The sequence below is a fragment of the Vicia villosa genome, linkage group LG6 (assembly GCF_029867415.1).
Source record: "Vicia villosa cultivar HV-30 ecotype Madison, WI linkage group LG6, Vvil1.0, whole genome shotgun sequence".
Classification (NCBI taxonomy): Eukaryota; Viridiplantae; Streptophyta; class Magnoliopsida; order Fabales; family Fabaceae; genus Vicia; species Vicia villosa.
This window is the reverse complement of record NC_081185.1, coordinates 149,644,520-149,669,441: the sequence shown is the minus strand read 5'-3', so window position 1 is coordinate 149,669,441 and position 24,922 is coordinate 149,644,520. Positions and strand designations below refer to the sequence as shown.

The 24,922-nt window shown below is 32.4% G+C and overlaps 1 protein-coding gene across 3 annotated transcripts; it reads right to left on the bottom strand.

Annotated features, from left to right (window-relative positions):
* Positions 1-422: 422 nt before the first annotated feature.
* LOC131610469 (uncharacterized) lies at positions 423-24,914 on the bottom strand. 3 transcript variants are annotated; one of them, XM_058882426.1, is made up of 21 exons: positions 23,855-24,914; positions 10,890-11,077; positions 10,534-10,784; positions 9,575-9,692; positions 9,400-9,482; positions 8,744-8,952; positions 8,534-8,648; positions 7,839-7,921; positions 7,040-7,240; positions 6,534-6,890; positions 5,841-6,012; positions 5,349-5,540; positions 4,970-5,176; positions 4,769-4,861; positions 3,689-3,903; positions 3,063-3,605; positions 2,875-2,955; positions 2,686-2,771; positions 1,415-2,149; positions 867-1,017; positions 423-784 (listed from the first exon to the last, which is right to left on the bottom strand). In XM_058882426.1, the coding sequence occupies exons 2-21, from the start codon at positions 11,035-11,037 to the stop codon at positions 721-723; spliced, it is 4,104 nt and encodes a 1,367-aa protein (XP_058738409.1). In that variant the 5' UTR covers positions 11,038-11,077; positions 23,855-24,914; the 3' UTR covers positions 423-720. The 3 variants fall into 3 exon arrangements, with proteins under 3 accessions (XP_058738409.1, XP_058738411.1, XP_058738410.1); XM_058882428.1 differs by lacking the exons at positions 10,890-11,077; positions 23,855-24,914 and having other exon boundaries at positions 8,744-8,968; positions 9,575-9,695; positions 10,534-10,672; XM_058882427.1 differs by lacking the exons at positions 10,890-11,077; positions 23,855-24,914 and having other exon boundaries at positions 9,575-9,695; positions 10,534-10,672.
* Between the last annotated feature and the right edge of the window lie 8 nt (positions 24,915-24,922).

Below are 24,922 nucleotides of genomic sequence, written 5' to 3'. Positions count from 1 at the left end.
CATTTGTTAAAATTTTATTTTTTTCTCCAACTCACATGTTCTTTTTTATATGATTCTTTATTACACACAAAATTAGCACATGAATACGATAATAATGTTTAATCTTAAGGGCCACTTTCAATACAATGCCTATTTTATTTTAAACAATAATGACTTTTATTTGAAAACTAAAGTATTTATTTTCAAATTTCAAAACGATTCCTATGGATATTCGGTTTTCAAAGAATTAGGAGTATAACAGAGCAATCAATAAAACTCAAACTCTATTCAAGTAAAACAATTCCTTTTAATTATGCATATTGCTTATAATTCCTTTTATTTATATTATTCATATCATTACAAAAATACTACACCAGAAAGAGTGATACCTAAGCACAATATTTTGTTTCCATATAGTAAATTTGCACGCAAGGGAACTAGTGTGAAACATCAACGCAACACAGTATCCTTAGATTTAAAATAATTTATAGTACAAGTTACATTTAAATAGTATAAATCAAATCGAATTGCATTGCAGATTCCCAACATCATAAGATGTATATGAACAGCTACACTGATGCCAATACATGTTTCAGGGGCATGGATCAACCACAGACCATTTTGCCAGCAGGATTAAAAATAGATACAACTGAACAAGTTGCACCTCCTCCTTAATTTACTCTGATGTTAAAATAGAATAAAATAACAATCACTTCATCCATACGCCATTCATCAATTGTGTTAGCATCCCGAGAAATCCACTATTTGCATCCCTCTTCCAGCAACAGCAATCTGATAATAGTTCCTGCATAAGGCACGAGCAAGAGCTAAGAGATAGAACAACATGATATATCACATATCCGGTCATTTACATCTAAAATAATCACCTGCTACAAGCCTTAGCAGATAACGCTTCTGGCTCCGGCACACTAACTATTAGGTGTGCACGTTCTATTAGTTTATTCTGGTGAAGATGCCAACATCTGACTCGCTGATCAAGTCCAGTCGAAAACACCCAAGATCCATCTGTCCAGACACCTTCATAAAATAAAGGTTGATAGTCATGCATCACTGACAATATTTCTTCGAAAAAATACTAAAAGCTCTGACATTCATATACTAGCTTCAGTTTGATTAAGTGATTCAAATGGATATATGGTTTGCAAGTACCATTAATACTTTATTTCATCATTTAGCAGAATAAAAGCAGATTTCCATATTAAGAAAAATGCAGATGCAACAAGGAACAATTCTATAGGGAATAATAGGTTTTAACATTTTCACTGGAACAAAGTGCTATAGATAAAGTAAATGAAAAAATTAGTGGGAAAGCCAACAAAGCTAGTGTCAGACAAAGAAAGCATATCATGCCTACAATTCTTTATAAACAGGGGGAAAAGCAGATAGATGTAGAAGTTTAATCGTGCGGATTTACCTTTCACAGAAGAGCTGTGGGCAGAAGGGAATTTTTCGGAATTTAAGAATCTGATCTCGTAGCTTCTACTCTGATTTTGAAAATTGGTGTCCTTTACATATTCAGGTTCAGTGGCCAAATGGGTTATATGTGGGGTTAAAATCCCATCAAGATTTGTTGCTTTAGGTGATAACTCAACCACGAGATGATGAAGTGATTGATCATCGCCCCCACTAACTATGCTGTACATACAAGAACTATCATTATTTTGGACACCTTTTATCTCTGATACATGGAGACAGTTGACACCAGATTGGTGAACATTTTTCAAAAGGCGTAGAGGCTGTACTTCGCATATTTCTGCTGACGAATTATCAGTCTTATTTTCTAATTCAGGGGAAGCTGCATGCATGGCTTGAGAACAAACCGTATTGCTGTCTTCAGATTTATTTGGCACTGAAGAGGTCCCATGTGTGGTAGAATTGGTGCTTTCGGCTTTGTTTTTAGCTTTTGATGTCACTGGATTGTTATCTTGTCTTTTCTTTGATAACCCACGGCTGAAAAATCTCCACTGTCTACCTCCCTGACTTCCTCTACCTGTGCGCGGTCGTTTCTGACAATCAAAAAGCTTCTCTACATCACAAACAGAAATTCTCTGCATAAAAGCTTCCACACTGTCAGTCAGGTCCCAAAATGTAACACACCCATCAGTAGATCCGCTAATCACAATGTAAGCATTTCCAACTTGGATGCTATCTGCAACATAAAGTTAGACATGTTAAAGCAGGGAAATAGTTCACACAGAAAATATATGGAAGACCTCAATTTATTATAGTACATATTTTTAAAAGTATGAGAAAAAGGTACAAGGCATTCATCTTAACAAATAATATCCTTCATTTCATATACTAAGAAATATGATAGAGACAATTTTTTCATGATGGAATCAGGCACCGGGGAGGGTTACCTATCAAACTATTTTATCGAACTGTCTTTTGACTATCAAAAGAAGCCTATGATCATAATTCATAAGTAAACCAAAGCATTGAGAAAATTTCCTCTTTCAATTCAGGCTTACTTGATGAGGGCGCCATATATCAAGTCTTTTTTTTAACCACTAGTTGTGATATTGGCAACAGGTAATTACTGCCTTAAATTTTGAAGAGACGGACTTCAAAAGAATCCTATTAGCATTACAATACAACTTCTACATCATGTGAAAGGACGGGATTATGTGGTTCACAACTCACGGTCTCTCGCAACCAATCACTTAAATAGAGTGCCAGACAAACCTTTATGACGCGTACGAGTGGGAAAGACAATATGCTGCAATGATAAAACGGGTGCCAATAAAGGAACAAGTAATGCAATGTCAAACCTGCCATCAAGTAAAAAGGAAAGAGCCGAGTAAGATGTAATAGAAAATACAAGAAAACAGAAAGTAAAAAATCAAAGAATTTGATGGAAATAATAGTTACTACCATAAACGAAAGGGCAAAATTAAAGCGCGTAACATGATTGTAGCATCCGAACAAGCAACGACGACAAAACAGACAGATATCCTGAAAGATAGACAAAATAAAAACCTTAGTTTCATTTTTTTTGGGGATAAATAAGTTGTTAAACAATATACAGAATCAAGAAGCAAATGCTAGGCATCTCTTCTAACCTGGAACCAGCACATTTAACAAGAAAAGAAGTGACTGCAAGATATCTCCAGTCATCCTCATTTTTATCTCTGACCAAGTTCACCATTCTAGGTTCAGCATCAATTTTTATATTTGAACCATTTTCAGCAACATCTACATTCCCCGCATTATTTTCTGTATATCTGTGTGTAGTTGAATATTTGGTTGGCATGTCAGTGGAAAGCCACTGGAACGTCATTGAAGACAAACTTGACAAAACTTGATCATCAACTTCTTTTGAATCTTGCTGATTATCAGAGTGGAAGTCAATTTTGTTTTCCAACCTCATACTTTTGAGTAGCCAAGAAGTTAAGACACGCTTTGCACCCACTGATATCAGTAAGGTTGGACTATCTTTGTCTGCATCAGCAACGTTTAGTTCGCTCCTCTCATCAGGTACAGTGATTGTAGCTGATGGAATGATGTGTAGTTTTGAGACACAGCAAATTGATCGTACAGCGGATCCACCAACATGCTCACCGAGCAATTTTGATGTCGACCAGTTCTCAATACCTGGAGAGTACCTAAGTCAAACAAACAGAGACACATATTAGGGGTTTATGAGGTATTCAAGGGAGTTCTATAGAGAGCAGAGAATAACGGTTACCAAGTCAGTCTCACAGTCCCATCTTCACATCCAGTTGCAATCCAACTTGATTTAGAAAATAATGCATGCTTATAACAATCTCCCAGGAGCATATCTCCATGTATAAAGCACAATGAATGTATCTCCCTCCCATGGAATTGCATATGCAAACTCAAAGGGTATATCTTCCCATTGTTATCATTAATCCAGTGTCTATGTATATATATCATTTCATCCTGTAAAAATTGGAATTATTTGTCAGGGATATTCAGAGATATATATTTGTGTAAACAAAGAACAGCCAGCCAGCCACCCATGAGAAAATAGGACCAGTGTAAGGTGGGTATTGGTAAATTTTAAAAAGTAGCTACTGCTAAAAATAGAGTTGAAATTTAATGCTGAAAGAATAGCAATAACTTTAGCACTTTTCAACCTACACCGACATCCATGTTACGGAAGCAATAAAATAAAGGGAGCTAAACAATGAACATATGGTAAACTGTTTCTTTCTGATCACCATTGATATGGATGGAAAATTTGAAATCTAAAGACTGCAAATATCACAAGGCAATCATATTTAACTGATTTTTATTTAGGACTTGGTTTCTCGAAAGTGAAGGATGCACTTTAAAGAATTAAATCTGGAATTATAGTCTATAACTATTGAATGGAAATTCAAAAGTTCAGATTTTTGCAACTTCATAATTTGTAATCCTTGAATGTATTTAAACATAAGGTCAATTGGTTTTTAAATAAATGGATTTCAACTTATTGCACTTTATCCTCTAAAGTGTATCCTAACTATATAGAGTAGATAAATTCTTTTATTTAACATCATCCAGTTCATTCCCATTGTTAGGTTCAACCCAATAAAAAAAGTGAGGCCTAAAAGCCCTTGTGTGGAGTTCCTATTCAAGTCAAAAATGTAAAATGATCTCAAATATAGATAATTATAGTCACTCTATAAAGATTTTTTGGAAGAGTATAACTGTTTCAGTATGAGCAGGTGTTATGCGATTTAGGATAGATAAAGCTTAAAGAAATGAAATTTGCTTACTATAAGTTGTTTCAATAGTCAAGTTTTCAAAGCAAAAAGTAAACCTTAACAAAGGCAAAACAGTTCTTCATCTCTGGTAAATCACCTAGAAAATAGGAATGAGGACGCCGCCAGCCGCCACATGGAATTTTCACCACCTGATAATGTCATATGCACTTGATATCATAGGTATAATATCTGGCAATGTATGCACCAACAGATGAATATTAACCAAGCATAGTAAAGAGAAAAAATAGTCAAAGTACCTTATTCTCATTGATTAAGTTCCATATTATGAAATCTACAGATGCAAAACCTGCTGCGTAGCTTCTTGATGATGTAGCTTCCGACATGTTATCAACAGAAACATGTTCAATCAAAGTCAACTCTTTCACTTGTTTCATCCCTGTAAATTGCAAATTCTGCATTTCTTTATCGTATTCCAGGTAGCATACACAGCCATCTGCTCCAGTCTGAACGTGAATAAAAGTCAATATTTGGAATTAGAGTAGAGCATATTCATAACTTTACTTGTCGGATTGACATTAACCATGCTCTAAACATTATCATTTGAAAAAGCGCTTATATCTGAATTTGATTGAAACCAAGCTTATCACAATTTGAAGCATGAATAGTTAAACATACTGAGCGTATCTCAATTTGATTGTAACCAAGCTTAGTTACAACAACGCTGGAGACGCTTGAAATCCCATGAACACCTTTAAAATGATTTACTGGGGGTATTTTCATCTCCTGTGCAACAGATGTGCCCAGCACCAGATCTTTTAGCAGTGGAAACAAAATCATATTACCACGTAGATCTCCACAAGCTAGGACCTGCAAAGACATCGATATCCAAATTCTAAATGAGATTCCCTTTCTAAATTATAAGCTACTTATATTTATACGAATTATGATTACATCTTAAATTAGAAGACAAAATGCAGTTTTGGAACAATGCCACTGTTCCTCCCAATTAGTTATTGAACAGTGTCATATCAAGGCCGACCTTTAAATAACGTAGATTTTGTTAATATGGTATTTGCATTGCACATAAAGTCAGATTCCATCATGCAATACCAAACATAACTCACCCCAAAAAGGTTTAGGATATGTAAAACGGGAGAAGATGAATACCTCATCCTCCAAGCATGCGTCCAAACACATGATTCGCATTCCGTAACTTGATATGAACTCTGCTGTAAGTGACACAATGTTATCCCTCGCGGAGCTCAGACTATTAGATTGTGAAGGGTCGGGCAACCTCCAGAGTTTCAATTTTCCTCTAGGGTTGGCAGTAAAGACATACCTGCACGATTGTGTCACCAAAGAATGGCAAAAATACATTTCATTTCATTAGTTTGAAACAAAGCTATTGAGGTTGTAGTGTTTAGATAAAGTGGAGCAAAGATGAAGGGCTTGATTAAGGTTTGATATGATGAACGATGACGCCATAAACTATTAACCACCATTTCTATTAACAAAAGATTCAAATCCGAATTAAACAGAGAAACAAATCATGATAATAACAAAGAAACAAGGAAACTAATTTCAAAAGAGTCTAAAATAGTTAATACAAAGAAACCACACTAGCAATAATAGGCCTATTTCTTTTTCTTTAGTAAATCTCATAATGCGTGCATAGCAGAGATTTTTATGAATCAGACGCATTTTGATAGTGAGGCCAAGACATTTAGCAGGCAGTGAGCATAAAAGAATTGGTTCATACTGCATCAACTTGGATAACTTATTTGTGCATGGTTTAAGTATAAAGTATCTAGTCAATAAGTAGATGCTAATATTGAGAGATAAGATAAGGTCCTTCATTACCTACATCCCAAGGATTTGCACCAATAAGTACCCAAAAGCTGTCTCTCCATTTCAGCTTGCCATGTAAAGCTCAATCTAACTGTAGGAGTAGAATCATTATTAGTAACTCCAATGACTGTCATATTTCCTTTACCATCTCCAATGGCGATCCAATCTTCATCACCACATCCAAGTTCAAATGAGTCATTGGACAATAAATCCATACAGATAATTGGAGTCCTGTTGCTGACCTGGACAAGCTGATTCCAATGAGCACCTCCAGTTTCACATTTAGCATGGTAGAGATAACCATGATTGGTAGCAACATAAAGAGAATCCTGAGAGGAAAAACGCAAACAACGAACGTATTCACTCTTGCTGCAACAAATAAGGAGGCAAAAAGGCCAGTCAACATGGAATATGGTAAACACTACGGACTATAGACATCGGCACCTCAAATTTGGTTAAAAAATTGTAATGTTATAGTGCATCCAAAGTGATTATGTTAAATTTAATAATGATCCAACCTGTCGGTCAATCCAATATGCTCCAGCACATTAGGGATGCAAATAGAAAACATCTCTGCTCTTTCGTGGGACAATTGTGCTTCAGCCAAGCCCCTGGACAGAAAAGCATGAGGCCTATGCACCTTGATAGCAGAATCAAACCCGGCGGTTATAAGAAGTGACAAATTTGGATCATACAAACATCTCCATATACCCCTTCCTCTGTACATAGAAAACAATACACGTTTCATTAAAAAAAAATATATGAAAATAAAAATTTGATGTCAAAAGACCTAACGGAAAACAACATGAGTAGTCACACACATAATGACTCTGGTGATGCAGTAAACGGAATAATTGTAAGATATGAAACAAATAGAAAATTTCATTGTTTTCAACTGTGCAAATAATCACTCTTTGAATCATTTTCAACACTTAAAAAGGATAGAATTCAAACATCTCTTTGTAAGAAAACCAATCATTCGGGTTATTAAATTTCTCAGTTCATTTAAAACTCATACAGCAACACTAAAGTGAATCATGGAAAATCAATAAAAATTAATAAGTGATATTTTTTTGCGTCAGGTCTTTTAAGGGGCTAAACATAAGGTTGATTAGATATTACAAGTCCAAGGGATTCGAGATAGCATATGGCCAGCAACTATTTCATGTAGATACTCAGTTCACGTGATGTCAAAACTCAAAAAGTCCAGACAATTAGTTATATCCAATGTTTATTCGATCAGATCCCCAGACCTTCAATCAATTGGCATTTAGAAATTTAATACTCAACAATCTATAATCCACGTTTAGATCTTACATGTGCTCCCTAATGACTTCCAGCTGTTCACCATCAATTCCCCATATACGACATGTACAATCCTCACTGACAGTGACAATAAACTGTGGAAAAATTAATTAGAAAAGGGGATATTTCAATTGCATGAGTCAACAATAAAGATTCATAATTAAGCAGAAAATTAAGCACAGTACAAATACAGTTTTAATGTTGTCATGTCAAATACATTCCAAACATGTTTTTGTGCTTAGTAGAAAAAAATAACATAAATGATAACTTAATAAGCAAAATGATAATGTAACTTTTAAGCTAGCAGCACATGAATGTCTTCAGAAATATTACGGCACATCACAACACATATGCAGTTATTATTGGTCAGTGATGATTAAAAAGTTTACAAGTAACCACAGAAAAGATGTGGCTAGACCACTTATCTTGATGAAAGCGGCACAAATAAGGGCGATAGTTAGCATTAAAAATCTGAAGTCTTCCCGATAAGATTTGCCTACAGAGAGGCTTTTAACTAAAAAGACCTGATATGGTATTCTTACAAACTTAAAAATCTAAAATAGGATACTATATAATGATTTTCCCATTTGTGTTGGATGATGGAAAAGCAGAACATGATATAATGGACAAAAAGTTAATGAATTAAACAGTATCAGTAAAGTTCTTTTTAAGATTAAGTTTTTCATAAGCATGAAGGAATGGCTTACATGATCAGAAATACAGCAGTCCCAAACTCGAGCATTATGTCCAAATAAGACAAGGGCAATGGGGTCATGGTACAATGAATCTTCCCTTTCAATAGGAATTGTCCAGACACGTGCGCTGCATTGTAAAAATAATCATGACATGCTTGTCATCATCAATAAAAAATATAAATTTATGATCATTGATACAACAAGATTATAAAACTAACTCACCTACGATCGTCAGAAACAGATAGCAGTTTAGATCCGCAAGACGACCATGCTATTCGGAAAATTGAACCTTCATGTCCAACAAGTTTACACATGTGTACAGCCTCGTACAGATTATCTTTTGGTGAGCTGCAATTGGAGCCTCGGTGCTCATGGTCTTCTGGAGTTGTTGAAGACTTATTATGTTGAGAGGCCACTTTCCAAACAACAATCTGCCCGAACCAAATTCTTTAAAGTAATTAAAAGAAAATCGGAAGGTTGACACATTAAACAACAGGTCAGAAAGAAAGTTTTCAAAGGATGTTGTCAAGTATAGTAACTACAATACAATGATTATATGGAGAAACTAAAGATAAAGTTTCAGTAAAGCAAATAGATGAACAGTGCATAAAATATATCCTTAATACATGATTTTAAATAAAAAGAAAAAAGAAAAGCAATGCAGTGTCATATTATGTGTAGAACAACAATTGAGTCATATGTCATGAAGATGAGAGCTGTGATGAAGTGTTTCTGCAGTGTGAGTTACTAGTCCATAGAAATCAAAGACTATTCTGGCGATAATCAAACCGAGACTTAAAGTTGAATGTTGTAAACAAATTCAACACGATTTCAAGCTCAACAATGAACAAACATCAAGTATCAAGCAGATTTCTTACCTCGTTAAATATTGTACCAGATGCAATACGGAGAACTTCAAGATTGTGACCCCATAATCGCATCGAGTACAAAAGGCATCGTACTGTGATCCAATAACAAATAGTATCTCATTAGGCATATAAAATAATATTTTTTTAAATGAAACCAAGCCCATGTTGTAAAATTGAAACAAACCTGGTGATTGAACCTTGAGAACCGTATTAGAGTTAGAAACGTCCCAAATTTGAACTGAATTGTCACTACATCCTATAGCAAGAAAATGGCTTTTCACATTCGAACATGGTAAACAGCCCTACTACCAAGTCACAAGCAACAACAGAAAAAACAATAAATTAAAATAAAAAACACAAGTTAGAACAAAAGAAGCATTCATTATTCAAGACATAAATAATATCCTTGGCACACAAATTTTTCAACAATTTAAAAGTTTACGATGACAACAACAACAACAACAACGAAGCCTTATCCCACTAAGTGGACTCAGCTACATGGATCAACTTTCGCCATACTGTTCTATCAAGACCATGTTTCTATCCAAATCATTAATCTCAAGATCTTTCTTAATAACTACTCTTATAGTCTTTTTAAGTCTTCCTCTTCCTCTAATTGTTTGACTTTTCTCCATCAGATCTACTCTCCTTACCACATAATCTACAGATCTTGTCTCTACATTCTCAAACCACCTAAATCTATTTTCTTCCATCATCTTCTCTACTATAGGTGCTACCCAACACTCTAATATTTTCATTTCTAATCCTTTCCTATCTAATTTTACCACACATCCAATGCAACATCCTCATCTCTTCTAACTTAATTCAATGCAGGTCAAATATGCAGATAATATTGTTCGCCAGGTAGTTATGACTATAACAAGGTGTCATAACTCATTAATCACTGGTGTTTATCCGTCCAACAGGTAGTTGTGAATATAACATGGTGCCGTAATTCGAAACTCATTAATCACTAACTAAACGTGACTAACCTCAATTTTCCAGCAACTAGTTATATCAAGTAGTCATTCACTTATTTAAATCGGGTCAATTAATCATTCAAATTCAAATTATTATCTCAGTCGAAATTGGGTTAATATCACAGTTCATTCAGAAATGGAAATATGAATGACTATTACTCACCCTGAGGAAGCAAACATCCAAAATCCAGTGATTAAATCTCGGCAACAAATGAATCATCCTTAGCTCTGAACTCCCAGTATCACCATTTTCAAACGCGAAGCTAAACAATTTTACTCTCTTTTCTCCAAACACCGCAATCACAGATTCAGAACTAGACGTAATCCCGTGCACACGAACTCCATCGAAAACCGAATAGGATTTCATTATCTTCCCAAATTCTAACTCGTACAACAGAATTTCCGAACCCAAACCTAAATGTTGAAGTAGCATGAAGTAAATGAATAATAGATTATTGAAGTGAGATTGAAAAACTAATGAATATTAGGTTATTGAAAGTGGTTGGAACAAAATGATACCGGCTAGTAGAAGAGGAAGAGGATGATTGGGAAGCTGGAGAAAACAGAGAGCTGAGATGTCACCGAGGTAAGGGCCGCGATGCAGACGCCATTCGGTTAAGCGGTGTTCTTCCAGTTCAGTCGCCATTGGTTCATTCGCTGAATCCATTTCTCTTGTTTCGGGGTTCTTCCACTTTAGCGACGACGCACTGTGAGGAAGTAGGGTTTAACAAATACTAGTAGTGTAGTGTCTCCCTCTCAAAATAAATATAGTTTTAAAACGGTTAAATATGTTAGAGGTCCCTATAAATATGGCAACCTTCAATTTTAGTCCTTATAAAATTTTTCTTCAAACAATGATTATCGCAATATTTTCCGTCCCTATTTTTGGTCCCTCCCGTTAGATTGCACTAACGGAGGCTTACATGACACGCCAAGTGTCACGCCACATCACTTAAAGTTAATATTAAAGAAAAAGAGATAGATTGCGGGGGTTTTAAACCCCCTTTAATTAACATAAAAAATAATAAATTTTCACAAACAATTAATCAAATAGTTGGTAGGAAAATCTTTGAATTGTGTTTGAATCATCTATGCATAAAATATTTGACATCTTTCAAATATTTTAACCATATATGTATAAAGATCGGCCATTTAAATCCCTTTTAATCATTTGACATATAGTTTATTTTGACTCCATTCTACTTTAGATTATTGGAATATCCTTCATTTGCTTAACCCTTCTAATCGATGCTTTATGAGGCCTTTTAACACATGTTCAAACGACCTAAGAAGGAAAAAAAACTACAATAAAACCTACTTCAACTTTCTTTTTAATGATTTTACTAGATCGCCGACCTGTGCTTCGCACGGATATATTAGAAATAACATTATATTTTTGTAGTAGTTGATATTTTATATTTTATTTTCATATAAAATAAGGTCATTTAAATTATATTTGTAAGTATACTATTAATTTTTTAACGTAAAAAATAAGGTCATTTAAATTATGTTTGTAAGTATACTGTTAATTCTTTAATGTGAAAGCATATAAAATTATCTTATATGTCATTAAGATTATGTATGCAATTATACTATTAATTTGTTAATATGAAAGACAATAAATTAGAAAAATTTTACTGATAATTTAAAATGTATAAATGTAAAGACATAAATATTAATTAACTAAAAAATAGTATTTAATATTTCTTTGTAAACTACATTTAATATTGTATTAACATCTATCTTCACAATCATCATTAGCCACCAATATATTCAACCCTTCCATAAAAATAACCCTTGATATGACAACATATAGTTGTACATGAAATAATTCTTGATATGACAATATATATAGTTGATATACCCAACATGTTTTAGTGATTGTCCTTGACTTTTATTAATAATCGTACAAATGAAACAACCAAAAGAAATTTGTGTCTTTGAAATTTGAAAGGAATTCTTTTACCAGAAGGATAATATAAAATAATTAATTAAAAATATAAATTTTAAAGTTGTTACTCAAGTTTGTTTGTCTCTTGGAAGTCGTCATAGTATCATATATGTAGATTCTTTTACATTTATGTAGACACAATGGATCATCTCATTCTATCCATCTTCTCCTTCAATCGAAACACATGCAATTGTTTAGAGAATTAAAAAATATTGATAAATAGAATAAGAGAAATAAAATGTTAGAAAGAGATAAAGACATAAACGTGAAGGAGAGGGTTGGAGAGAAAATATTAAAGGAGAGGATCCAAACCCATATGTAGATGTAGATTTGTATTTTTATTATTAAAACGATTGATTACACTTCAAGACATGTGATATGTATAAGACCATGAACCAAGACATACGAAAAAATTTATACACAAATATTAATTACACCGTTTATGTAAAATATCATGCATAAAAGAATAAATTATACATCTTTTATATCTAACATAATAGTGTACATAATCTTCTGTCCAAATATACACTTCTGTCCATAATCTTATGTCCAAATATAATACATGTTTCTTCAATATACACTTTATATGATTTGATCTATAAGATGAAAGAGGAAAAAGACATAATGATATCACAAAAATTTGAAATAAAGACATAAAGACCTTTACTTATGTGGCTACATGAACGATCATTTCATAGAACTCCCAAGCAAGCAACAATGATGCAATACAAATTTAAGATCTTCTCCTGATTCAGATCATCCAATAAAAGACAATTAGATAGAAAGTTTAATAGTAGACAAAATGAAGTTGGATCAATATAAAAGAGAATTGAAATATTTATAATATAATAATTTAAGTCTCTATTCTGCCACAAAAACTAATGGTAAGGAATATAAGTTAAGAGAAACTAAAATTTTTACAATACAAAATTGAAGAGCACAACCAACAATTTATATGTAGAACACTTTGATAATGCAATATCAAAAATATATATACACAATGATAATTGATAGAATAATAACGAATAATCACTAATTAAATTATTAATTAAAATGTATATTAATAGAATAAATAAGTAATTATAATCATAATAATGAAAGAATATGCGTTACAAAATATTAAAAAATATAATTTATAGGTTAAGAATATGAGTTACACAACATATTTATTTATTGTGTCAAAAACTTGTAGTAATAATCTAATAAACTACAACAAAATAATAATAATAATAATAATATAATGTTTGAGCTATGTATTCTTCCTCTATAAATTATAAAATTAACAATGTTTTAATAAATACATTTGTACTATGATAAATTATGAATATAATTTTTTATTTTAATAATAAACTATATAATTAAATTTATTAAATTAAAAAAATATTCAAGTAGATAATTGAAATTAATAAAATTTTAAATTAATAGTTTAATAATATTTAAAAGTACAATGGTAGATTTGAATAAAATCTTGTACTAATAATCTAATATTAACAAAATCTTGTATTAAATTAAAAATGTTTTGATAAATGAATTTGTACTATGATAAACTATGAATTGAATTTTTGAAATATATATTTAAATATAAAATTATATTTATTAAATGAAAAAAAGTTTCATATAAGTCATTATTAACTCATTTATTATGTAACGTTCAGGAAATTAATAATTTATTAATCTTTGTATTATATAACTTCCATGAATTAAAGGTATTGTAAAGTTTTTTAAATGAATTTATATTTAATATATTTTGTATATTTTTTTATTACTTCTCTATTATACATTATTTATATAAAGTATCGTATCACATAAATTTATGAGTATAAAAATGTGACTACTAAAACTATATTAACTTTAATATTTAATTTAATATTTTAATGTATTATTTAAATTTAAATCTGAAATGTAGAAGAGAGATATTTAATTAGATTTTACATTAATACTTTAATAATATTTAAAAATACAATCGTAGATTTTAATAAAATCTTGTACTAATAATCTAATAAATTTTAGTAAAAAATAATTTTATATCTTGGCATATATGATTTTTCTTTATAATTTATAATATTCAAAATGTTTTGAAATGGATTTGTATTTAATATATATATATATATATATATATATATATATATATATATATATATATATATATATATATATATATATATATATATATATATATATATATATATATATATATATATATATATATATATATATATATATATATATATATATATATATATATATATATATATATATATATATATATATATATATATATATATATATTACTTCTCTATTATAAATTATTTATATAAAAAATCTTAACACATAAATTTATGAGCCTAAAAATGTGACTACTGAAACTATATTAAATTTAATATTAAATTTATAATTTAAAATTTTAATGTATTATTTAAATTTAAATATGAAATATAGAAGAGATAGATTTAATAAAATTTTACATTAATTATTATTATTGTAATTGAGTGATGGAGTAGTTATGGAATATGAACAAAATATTTAAAAGTTGGTGCAACAAAGAATAAAAATTATTATTCATATAAAATTAATATTTGTATTAAACGATTATATTTAAAAAAACTAAGTAATTTATAGTTTATATAAAAAATTATAATTTTAATATTAAACCGAATAACTAAAAGAGAATAGTTAAAAAAATAATTAAAATAGAATTAGGTTTATAAGATAAAATAAAGTTAGTTGAATATAATAGTGTTAATCAAAAATTTGTATTATAATAATTATTTTTTGATTATTAAATTTTTTTTAATAAAAAAATGAGAATTAGGATAATAAGATATAATAGTGTTAGATGAATATATTATTATTGTCATTATTATTATTATTATTATTATTATTATTATTATTATTATTATTATTATTATTATTATTGTAGTAGTAGTAGTTTCTTATTATATTATTATTATTATTGTTATTTTAATATTATTATTAGTTAGATATTATGTAGATTATTATTATTAACAATATTGATTGTTTAATTTTATTATTATTATTATATTATTTTTATTATTTATTTATTTATTTATTTTAATATAGAGTTTGTATAATTAGGGTTTGTATTTAGAATTATCATATCGAATGACATGTGGCGAGGATTGTTAGCAAGATGACATTTGGCGAGGATTATTATCAAGTTGACATGTGGCTAGGGTTGCCATCATGACTTCTTTACATTTATATTAAGTAGATTTCTGCATAAAAAATAAAAAATTATTGGCTATTTACCATCTTACTTTAACAAAATATTGCATCTCTTATAGTAGTTGTGTGGTGAATTTTTCTTTATGCTCAAGTGACACTACTCTATCCATATTCCAAGCATTCCTTAATTTCATCTATCTTGCTTTGATCTTATGGTTGATGTCTTTGTCTATCTCCCATCATTTTATATGATGGACTGAAACCATGAAACTTATTATATGGTATCCTGTTTAATTTCCACCTCTATACTAAAAGTTTGGTACCTACGGCTTAACTTGCATCTCATTTTTTTCCTAGACAAAATTTGTGCTTAGTTGGACTGGAGCTGTGGTGCAATTATTATAGTTTCTACCATGTGATTGGAGGCCAAGAGTGTGAGTCATGGAATCCACCTATCGCCCATGCAAGGTTAGACTGCCTACAAAAAATCTATAAATGGGTCTGACCTTTACTTGATAATCTAACTTTTTTACTCAATGGATATACATCCTTACTTTTCCTTTGAAACTGACTCTCTCATGTAAAGAAGCCAAATCCAAAGAAAAGAATTTGAATAAAGGTTAATGTGCAGTAACAAAGAGAGAGGAACAACGTAAAATGGTAAAACTACATAAGGGACTAACTCAATGCAAAAATCATCCAAGGAATAACTGAATGAAAAATTCATGCTCGATGAATATGCATATGCATGCATTAAAAAGTTTTACAAGATTCAGCCAACGCGAAAAAATTACTATAAAACACACACCATGAACATGTTTTGGAAAACTGCTAGAAGCACCTAATAGTTTATTTGAAGCAAAAGGAACTCCAGTGTTCCTTTCTCCTTCTATGTTTGGTGGTTTTTAATGGATATTTTGTCCAAAGTTACTTGCATTGTGGTTTCAAACAGACCCTACATGCTTCTCTTATATCCCTCAGCACTCATTAAAACCAAAAAAATGTTTTCATGGCGATATGATGCTATTTATTCTCTCATCAAGCTTTATCATCATCTACTACTCGGTAAATCACTAGCTAGATCTAAGTTTAACTAAGGTAGAGACGATCATGGAAAATGGAATACTTACAGGTTAGTATAGCGAATGACAAACTATTTATATGACTAGTTTATGGAAAGTCCCACCCGAGCTGTATGATTGATAAAACTATACGGCCGTGATGGTATAGTCAAGGAATTGAGTTGGAGTTCTTGAACCCATGGAGGAGCCATGAAAGATGAATGTTGCGAGAGTGTTCATTTGTCATGGTTGTATTTTGTAAAGAAATAGTTTGATTAGTCACGCCCAGATGGGGAAGGAAAAGATATATAGAAGATGCAAAGATGCTTGTGAAAATTTGTAAATTTAAAGTTATTTACAGGGGGTTTAAAACCCCCGTAACATGTCTATTTTTCTTTAGTATTAACTTTAACTGACGTGGAGTGACATGTGGCGTGCCATGTAAGCGTCCGTTAGTGGAATCTAACGGGAGAGACTAAAAATAAGGACGAAAAATATTGCGAGGACCATTGTTTGAAGAAAAATTTTATAGGGACTAAAATTGAAGTTTGTCATATTTATAGGGACTAAAAACATATTTAACCCTTAAAAAAATAAAACATTTTTCAACCAACTTCATGGATATCTTATACGCCACGCAAAATTTCAATTTTGTCCACAGTTTCCGTAGATGCACATCCGAAAGTATCTTATATTTTGAAAAAAAATTAATTTCTTCCGTAGATGCATCTACGGAAGCGTAATAAACTAGTGTATTTGAGGAAAAAATACACATAAAATTAGTTCAGGAACGTTTCCGTAAGTGCATCTATGGAATCGCTTAACGTCACATTGTTCTGTAGATGCATCTACGGAAGTGTCTGATATAGTTTGAACCAGCATGACCACTCCCTCGTTGTTTCATTTCTTCAAACTTTTCACACTCCACACCTTAAAAACCCTACATCATCAATACCTTATTTTTCTTCTTCCTTCTAGGTTTGTTTAGAGGGGTTAAAAACCCCTACAATCTCAATCATTTTTAAATTTTTGCTAAACTATCTTCCACGTGGCGTGTCACCTAAGTCTCTGTTAATGAAAACTAACGGGAGAAACCAAATTTAGGGACGGAAAAGTTGGGAGGATCATTATTTACAAGAAAAATTAGAGGGATTAAAATCCTATTTCGCTATATTTATAGGAACTAAAAACTTATTTAACCCTTATATTTAAAAGAGATAGTAAATCAGTTTCTATAATTTCTTCCGTATATAAAAATATTTGAATCAATAGTATAAATATTGTTATATAAAAATATTTTTGTTTTAGAATTATTTATAAAAATATTTAAATCAATACTTTAATATCAGTACATGCCCGACTTTTGGGACCTCACAATTTAAATATTAAATTTGAAGTATTATTTAGAGAATTTCTTTGTGCACCCATATAGGGTGAAAAACACCCCCTGAAAACTCCAAAATACCTTTCGGATATGCATATCCGAACGCACATTTTTTCACATTTTAGGATGTTTCGGATATGCATATCCGAAATAAACTTTTTTATAATGATCAGATATTTTCCGCGAATGGTTCACATATTTTATGGGCAACTGTTCCTATCAAAATAAACCGTTTAAATCCATCCCAAATATGTCAAGCGGGATGGTCATGATAGAATATTAAGACGAGCGTGTCAGAAGGCCCTCCTGGGTATCTAGTGTCTCCCCCTCCTCTGCATCATGTATGTCGTCATGAGCAACCTCGTCATGCTCAGTGTGAACCTCCTCCTCAGGTACCTCACCATGCTCATGTACCCTCTCCTCCCAAGTAACCTCACGAGAGGAAGATGCCTGAGACAAGCGACTCCTCGGTGCAGACGAGGATCCTGCATGCGCTTCCTACACGCATACTCGACTCCGTCCCCGTGTCACTCCTTGTTGTGTGTCTCTCTCGTGCCGAGCGGAGGCTATTTTGGTTGGCCTCCTTTGTCTTAGTCAACCAGTCGGTGTCTAGTTATTAGCCATTCTTTTGAAAAATGTGACTATTTAATGAAAGGTAATGTAAGGGAATGATTTAAAATTCATTTATTGAAACAAATTTGAAAATTTAAAAAAAATCAACTTTGGGAATATTTTGCAAATGCATATCCGAAACTGGTAGAGGGAGATTGAGGATATGTGCTTGCGAAATAACTTGTGAATAACCATTTTTTCACAACTTCCACTTCTTGCACTAACTCATCCAAAATCCAATTTTGAACATCCAAACAGTAACTACGAACTACAATAACATCAACCGACACATTGTCCTAAATTCTAACAAACCTAATAACATCTTTGAGGACGAGGTAATGAGTATAGGAAACTTACAATTTTTTTGAGCTTTGAGTTGAAGTTGGAATGAACTTTTGGAGCTTGAGACTCTTCAATTGAGCCTTTAATCTTCAATATAGTGTTAGGGAAAAATGGTTTTTTTATTTTATTATTTGGGGTGTATTTGGTGTTTGAAGAAAATGGAAAGAGTGGGGGGAGTCTGTTTGCACTCTCTAAATAAGTCAAATTACTAATATGAAAATATGTGAAGTCACTATATTTTAGAAAAAATGTGATTTCGGAGATGCATATGCGAAGTCAATTTTTTTTTTATAGAAAAAATGTACCTTCGCATATGCATATTCAAAATATAAGGATATTTAGGGGTTTTCAATATAGGTTCTTAAGAAGGTGTATGGGTGGGGAAAAAATCTCTATTATTTATGCATAATATATATTCATATATTGCTTGACATTGTCAATAGTAGATAGTAGGTTTCCGTCTTGTACTATATTTATTTTAATTGATTTTTCTTTTACAAGATATCCTTCTCCTAAAGTTTATTTAAGTTGGTTTAACACTTTGTATCTAAATTTTGTATCTAAATTTTGATGATTTTATTAATGTAAAAATATTTTTAAAATTTAAATTTGTAAATGTTTATATTTTTGTATAAATTTAAATTGAAACATAATTACAATGATTTAATGTTTAAGTGATCTAAAAAACTCTATAAATAGAAATATTATACGGTTAAAAAAGATACGTAAATTATATTTTAAGAAATAAACTTTAAAATAATTTTTTAAATAGTTTTTTAATTTTTAATTTTATTTATAATTATATATATATTATTTATTAAGGGGCCTATTTTAAAATTTAGAACTGGGTCTCTAAATTATTTGGGTCGACCTTGTATCAGTATCATATGTGTGTACTATATCAGTACATGTGTGTTTTCCTCTAAAATTTCTTAACACCCAATTCACCCCCTCTTAGGTGCACTCTCTACTTACATTTGGAATCAGAGTAGGTTATAGGTAACTTACTCCTAAGTTTTAGAGAATGATTCGCTGATATGATTTTTAAAGACGTTGGTAACAACAATAAGCCTCGTTTCTTTTGTGGTGAATATTATGATTTTTGGAAGATCTGCATGCAAACACATCTTTAAGCACAAGGATAAGAAGCGTGGGATGCTGTAGAAAATGATTTGTTCGTTCCAACAATTGTTGTCTATGGCATTGGTGCACATGAGATCAAAAGCTCGTGGGCTGATGATGATAAGAACAAAATCATCTATGAGAAGAAAACGAAGAACTAGCTTCAAAGAGTACTAAGCATGGATGAATTCTTCAGTGTCTCTCAATGCAAAACAATGAAGGAAATATGGGATACATTAAAATCACTCGTGAAGGAACCTTGGGAGTGAAAATATCAAAACTGAATACATTATCTCAAGAGTATAAAATGTTCAGGATGCAGCATGAAGAATCAATTATTGACTTACAGAAAAGATTCTCAGACTTGACAAATCACTTAGCGACTTGGTAAGACTTTTTCTAATGGTGAAATTAATCTTTAAACTATTATATCTTTAACTAGGGCATGGAAACCAAAAGTGACGGTGATATCCGAAAAGAAGAGCCTATAAAAAATAATATCTGCAAAATTGTTCGGAAAACTTCAAGAGTATCTGATTAAACTTGGAAGACTAGAGAAGCGTGAAACTCAAGAAAAGAAACACAAGAGTATTGCTTTAAAAGTTGATTTAAGGGAAAAGGTGGAAGAAGACATTTCAGATGAAAATGTAATAATGAAAAGAATGAGATATAAGATGAAAGAAATCGTTTGCAAATGTTCACTAATGATTCAAACTCTTTTGATAAAAGAAAAAACAAGTGGTTTGTGAGTTTTCAAATCATCAATGGAAGAATGTGTTTTCTAATATGGTGAGATTTTTAAGAGATAAAAAAATGATTTATAGGTGTTGGAGATGAAGCACGAAAGTAAATAAAAAAAATCATGTTTGATTTGATCCAAGAGCATTTGGTGATTTAAGTCAAGTATCCAAGTGATATGAAACAAGATCTACACTTAAAATAGAGACCCATTTTTATGTGATCCAAATCAAGACTAAAGCATGATTCGACTCACACATGGCTATGATTTGAGTCATGGTTGGTTATGATTCGACTCAAACTTGGTAGTGGCTAAAGAATGACATGTGATTCAACTCATGTACAAATTGTGATTCGACTCACAGAGTGCATGATTTGAATCAAGTGTAAGTCATGATTCAACTCACGAGCTTACACAAAATCTTGATTCTTATTGCCTCATTTGATTCGAATCGAGGGATTGTGATTGTAATCACACATCCAAAATATCAAAAATTCAAGTTTCAAAGATGTTTTTGAGATTTTACTTTTGACATGAATTGAATCAATCTCAATTATGGTTCTTATCCCACAAACTCAACTAACTGACTTAAAGCTTAATGTCCACACTCAAACACAAACAGTTTGAATTATGCATGCAAAAATACATCTCTAAAACTCGGTCCTTAAAGATGTGCAACTTCACATGCGTCCATACTCTCTAAATCCTAATATTCGTGAATCACAATGACTTTGGGTTGCCAGTAACAATTTAGATATCTAAGAATTTTAACAACTAGTTCCTCATTTGAAAATGTTTTTCCCAAAGTTCTCATATGTATAATAATATAGGTGAATCATCTTTGCATTTTATTTATACTCTCTTCAAGTTTCATTTTGAAGAGTTCATACTTATGGGTTAATGTTCCCAACTTTGCCCTCTTTACCTCACTAGTTCCTTCATGGGTAATTTGGAGGATATCCCCCATTTAAATTGCAGTTTTGCAGTGAGAAACTCACAAAACTAATTAAGACTGAGAGCAGTAGTGATGATAGCTTCCGCCTTCAAATTGCAATGCATAATTTCTTTATCATCTTTGATACAATCCTTTTCGTGTTTGTTTTCTACAACACCATTATCTTTGCGTGTAGGAACAGATGGACCTTCATTCACAACATTTCAAATACCATGATTCATACCTTCTATGAAAAACTAAATCTTCTCTTTCCACAAACAATATCTTTCTCCGTCAAAGAATGGGGGCTTGTTTAGTAAATAGCTTAAAGTCATTTTTTCTCCCAAGACAATTAGCCCTTAGCATGAGTTAGGATTTGATGCCACTTATTGGAGAAGTGACTTTAAGCATAATAACCATTAGTCGGGTGGGCTTATGGTGTAGTTAGGACTCCACTATGATAGTTGTATCTCACCCCCGTGTTTAATATTTTATGTAGTTCGGTGCAGGGCAAAGGAAAATGTAATATGGTCTGGAGGATTTAAAGATTTTGTCATCTAGTTTGTGTTTTCGTTGTGTATTTTGCTGCAATTTTTGTATATGGATTTTCGTATCGTCGTCCTTTTTGTATATATATACCTTGATGTAGTATTTTATATCCTACATCTATTGGATGTCACCTAAAAACTATTGGTGTACTCAACACCATATATTAATGCTTTGAATAGTCTGATTATAGACACATGTTATTTGGGATATTACTATCTTGGATAAAAATATCAAACCACCCATCATATTTATCATAACATAAAGGGTTCAAGATATATGGAAGTGATAAACTAATGGTGGAGTAGGTGTATGAGCTTAAAATAAGATCAGTTGGACTCTACAAAGATACGGGAATATGAATGAGGAAATATGTTTGATATATGATCCATTGTAATGGTCCCAATGCTTGGTGACGCTACCGCGAAAATTAACAGAGTCGCCACTAACATATTTATCCTGACAAGGAAGGGAATGCCAGCAAACCACAAAATAAAACAACGGTCTCACGACCAGAGAACAAGGGTAAGGGAGTCGATTACGCGAGGGGAAGGTAATAGCACCCCCCACGCCCATCGTACTCGATGGTATCCATGCTCACGTCTAAATCTATGGGTGTGTAAGCAAACTGCACTAATCTGGACTAAAATGAATGCAGAATGTAGGGAAAAGAAAGGATTGTGCTCGCACGGGCCCTACCCTGCTGCCTACGTATCCTTTTTGAGGAATCAGAGGTACCGTAGCTCGGCTAACTAGTTTCTGTTTGTTTTGTGTTTTTTAGGTGAACGAGTTACATTCGCACTCCGCTGCTCGACCTTTGGAGACTTATGCTTGGGAGTGGAGCGGAAATAACAAGCTCTTAAGAAAAGAAAATCAAAGAGCGTGGTTTGTGTTTTAAAGAATGCATGAGAAAACCTAATATAAGGAGGAAAGCTTGCTACCTAATGTTATCATACAAAGGGTACAAGTCTAGACTAGCCTATCAACCTACAGGGAAAAGCGAATGCAAACAAGAATATCACACAAACGAGCTCCGCTCGTAAAGCAAACAAAACCAACGGCACTGGCCGAGTGGTAGAAAAGCGGTCCCGCCATAGCCAAGGGGAGCGAATCACCCGAGTCAACCAAGCATTAGACCTCGCGAAAATGATCGGGCCATAGACAAGAGGAGCGAGTCCCTCTCAGCAACCAAGCCATCACGGATCTGAAAGGAAAACGATGCGTGCGTACACCGAGCATCAACGTCGAGCGGCGCGAGCTATAGGAAATGCGGGGGTCCGGTTGCATGAACCCTTTTCCTGACATACTCGATAACAAGATCTTGTGCTAGTTCAGAATCAAGCAACGCGTAGCGTGCGCATACCGAACAGACTCGATGAGATTGGGTAGGGGTTGATTGCTAACCCTTTCCGCATGCCTTCCATAAGGACTTAACGGAGTGCCATATAGGTCTTATTACACCGTGACTCCCTGCCGCAAAGCACAAATGTAAACAAACCAACAAAAACAGAGCCTCTTTCGAGGGCTTGGCCAGATGAATGTCTAAGTCCTACTTCTCATGTTAAAGGATGATGCGTAAAGCGGTAAAAGGGACCAGGAGACAATACCGAACGGATAGCAAATCTGCAATGAGCTAGCAAGCGTAAGCAGAGAAGTCTGGAATACTTCGTGTAAGCTATCATCAAGCAAAGCAAGTCAGAAAGCGTCGTCGTGAAAATAAATCACGAGCGACATGTGGTACACGTCGAGCATAACCACACGAGCAACCTGCAAGAGAAACAATCCAGACAATACAAGAGTATACATCTCAATGAATGAGAGATCAGGTGACTGGCATCGGAAATAGGTTCGTGTCCCACAAATAAAGTGGAATACGACGCAAATCAAGTCGTAAGACAAATCACACTGGAAGCGAATTCGTGTCCCACAAATAAAGTGGAACATGAAGCAAGTCGAATCACAATTGAAGGCTCTCTTGAAGTATCTCGCACATCTCAGCAAACAAATCAGTAATAACAAGGAAGCACGCTATAGAAAATACTAGCAAAAGATTTAATCAAACATCATATTTTTCATGGCATTTTATCAAAGAATTAGAACTAAACTATGTAACAAAACAAATAAATTCTAACAAGAGAACATATTACATGTTTTTATTCATTTTTATCATACAAAAGTCTTACAAAATATTGATTTTATTACATTTTTATTGTACTATTTTATCATGCAAAAAACTAACAACAATTAAGGATTTTTATGCTTTTTATTCTCTAAGGAAAATATGAAAAAGAAAAGCTAAATCTAACTAGAAATTAAGTGAAACAGGGGGTGAAAGTCTGAAATTGATGGTGCTGAGAGCAGTAAGGGGCGCAGGCCCAGGTAGATGGCCCAAGACAGTTTTTAGTTTTCAATCAGCACAAAAAACGTGGAAATGTACTGGGCTATGGGGTAGTATGAATTGCAATTCGTATGGCCCAAAGGATTGTTTTTGTTACAGCATTTTCTTATAACACAAAAAAATGGAGGATGCGTGGGCTTCTGGTGGTGTGTGACAACGACATTTTCGTTTTGGGCCAAAGGATTGTTCAGTTTATTCAATCTCTATCACAAATTTATTCAGATTTTCATGTTAAGCAACTCTAATTAAGATCAATTAATCACATCATTGACATTTA

Coding starts and splice junctions, on each gene's coding strand:
- LOC131610469 (XM_058882426.1), bottom strand. CDS start 11,037: ATGGATTCAGCGAATGAACCAATGGCGACTGAACTGGAAGAACACCGC. Junction 7,241..7,838: donor GAAGTCATTAGGGAGCACAT/GTAAGATCTAAA, acceptor TTCTATGTACAG/AGGAAGGGGTATATGGAGAT. Junction 5,177..5,348: donor ATCAAATTGAGATACGCTCA/GTATGTTTAACT, acceptor ATTCACGTTCAG/ACTGGAGCAGATGGCTGTGT.